The sequence below is a fragment of the Castanea sativa genome, chromosome 12 (genome assembly GCF_040712315.1).
Source record: "Castanea sativa cultivar Marrone di Chiusa Pesio chromosome 12, ASM4071231v1".
In the NCBI taxonomy this organism is placed as follows: Eukaryota; Viridiplantae; Streptophyta; class Magnoliopsida; order Fagales; family Fagaceae; genus Castanea; species Castanea sativa.
The window spans coordinates 24,266,234-24,268,791 of NC_134024.1; the positions used below are offsets into that span (position 1 = coordinate 24,266,234).

General features: G+C 31.6%; 1 protein-coding gene across 1 annotated transcript; it reads right to left on the reverse strand.

The window, feature by feature from the left end:
- Positions 1 to 225: 225 nt before the first annotated feature.
- Positions 226 to 1,965, reverse strand: LOC142621133 (stellacyanin). The gene is made up of 2 exons (XM_075794443.1): positions 1,691 to 1,965; positions 226 to 916 (listed from the first exon to the last, which is right to left on the reverse strand). The coding sequence occupies exons 1-2, from the start codon at positions 1,848 to 1,850 to the stop codon at positions 543 to 545; spliced, it is 534 nt and encodes a 177-aa protein (XP_075650558.1). The 5' UTR covers positions 1,851 to 1,965; the 3' UTR covers positions 226 to 542.
- Between the last annotated feature and the right edge of the window lie 593 nt (positions 1,966 to 2,558).

Here is a 2,558-nt window from a genome sequence, read left to right on the forward strand (position 1 = left end):
TTTGCATCCCATAGGTTCTAGAGTTAAATTCGTAATAATTTTTGTTCATCTCAATCGCAAGAGTGATTGATGGGGTATTTTCAAAGATGATTTTTTTGGTTTTCCACATATAGAAACATTTAGATTTTAGACCCTCCACAAGTACCTGAATACCTTGTGGCCTGAGCATCATATCGATAAGATTTATGGATAATATAACATACATATACAACATTAATTACAAGAATACAAAAGAAATTATCATTAAATGTGCCCAAAACGTAATTTTTAAAAATTCCTCATTACATTGTAATCAATTAATCACTTAAAGTTTTAAAATTTGGGTGAGACTTAGATCCAGTGCACTGACCTGTTGGATGATGACATGTGTCCAAAAGTGAACACGTGGCATTATTTCAACGGGTCCAGTGCAACTGGGCACTGGATCCAAACCTCACCCTTAAAATTTAGTACATGTCAAATAAATCAAAAACAAATTTGAAATGATGAAATGAAAAAAGAAGTACATATGTTTCTGAACATAAAAAATAAACTTAGACCAGCTAACTTGACACAATAGCCATTATAAAACCTAGTGAAACAGACATAAGAGTACCCCATCCACCATGCATAAGCATAACCCCACTTGAAGTAGGAAGGTTGCTCTTTGAAGAAGGCTGTGGAAGATTAGACCCAGATGCTGCCTCAGGTGCAATGGCTGGAGAATATGCTTGATTGTTTTCTACATTCACTTGGAGCTTCTGCCCTCCAAGGCAATATAACTTGTTACCAGATATGAAATACATTGGACCTGGTTTTGTCAATGTGATTGTTGTGTTCCCGTTTGTATAGGCTTTCAATACATTGGTGGTGTTGCATGTGTTGAAATTTTCTTGTGTCACTTGCTCTAGACTATTAGATGAAGAAAATTGGAAAACTGCAAAAATAAAATAAAATAAGATAAGCAAAATTGTCATCTACATCTGTGTTGGCATAAATATATTCTTAGGGAAAATTCCAATGAAGAAATTATATCTTTTTACTTGTTGAGTTAAGATGTTCCTACATGCATGTAACTCATAGAAATAAATAAATAAAAAGAAGTAAGGTGTTTCTACATGAGCTTATTGAAGGGTTATATAATATATGTAGTATATTTTACATACGTGTTAATTTTCAATTATCTTACAAGAACTTTTTGTTTCTATCAAATGGTTATATATTTAAGATCTCCATTTACTAAAAGTGGAGAGGTACCACTTAATTATAAAATCTACTAATAACTATTTATAAAGATAGGTAGTAGTACAAAATTGATTAATTCAATCATTTTTAAAAAATTTAAACAAAACCTTAATTTTAGAATGCATTCATTAACTTCTTCTTGGAAAATTATTCGATAATACTGAAATAATATTCCCTTCATTCCATCACAAAAATGGTACATTGAATCATGAATTTAATCAATATCTAAGAAAAAAAATATATACTCCTAATTAAAAAAAGAAGAAGTCATGACCCTGTGATAAATGGTTGAAAAAGAGGGCTTTGTGAGATTATATATACTACAAATATATTTATATGTTATATAATAAAAATGAAATTGATTTTCGACTCTTCACCTCCCTCCCTTTCATTTTCAAACAAGAAAGAGCAAAAGTTACAAAACTATTATAAGAAGAAAAGGTAAAAACGAAAAAAGAATACGTACTTAGAACATCACCAACGTCAAATGTCTTGTTCTTCTCCCAAGTTTGAAGATCAGTGCTTATGTCCCAGCCAGCACTATCCCCCACGGTATACGTCGTAGCAGTACATGTTAATGCCAAGCTAAGGATGACAAGAACATAGACCGGAAGCCGCTTCGCCATGGATGAAAATTTGGATGAAATATGAGGTATAGAAACTGAAAATTATATAAGATACAGAGACTGAAAGTATCTGCTTCCTGTAAATCTGATAAACTTTGTTTCAATATGAGGGAACGAGTTGAGCACACAACTCTGAGATATATATATATATATATATATGTGTGTGTGTGTGTGTGTGTGTGTGTGTGTGTGTGTGAAGAGTTGATTATGGATGACCTAACTTAGGATTTGAGACTGACTTGTGCTTGTAGATGACTATTATTAATGTTAATTGCTTGTTGCATATTATCTTCTCTATTTAATTACGCGAAGAGGACAGCATGCTCTGTCTTTCCTCTGACTTCTAGTCTTTTTATTATATTGTATGCAAGGTTTTTCGTAGAAATAAGAAGGGAAAAACAATTGTTGATGGAATTTTAATAGGTATATATAAAAAGAAAATAATTTTTTTACCCAAAATAAAAAAGAAAGCTTACATAGTTTCCAAATGGAATCAAGTAAAACTCTGTATTCATGAATTTCTTTTGCTGTTTCTCTACACCAAATAATCAAAGATTCAAAATATTCAAGTCACTAGGGCAAAACTTGGATTTAGTTCTTTGTTGCACTAGACTTGTCACAATAGTGACATGTGTCATTTTTTAACCATATGTCATTATCTCAATAAGTTTAATGCACTGAATTTACTGGACTCAAACCAAGTCTAGT

Excerpts from the sequence above, each read along its gene's own strand:
- LOC142621133 (XM_075794443.1), bottom strand. The coding sequence starts at position 1,850 with ATGGCGAAGCGGCTTCCGGTCTATGTTCTTGTCATCCTTAGCTTGGCA. Across the intron at positions 917-1,690 it reads TGACGTTGGTGATGTTCTAA|TTTTCCAATTTTCTTCATCT; the intron begins GTACGTATTCTT and ends TTATTTTTGCAG.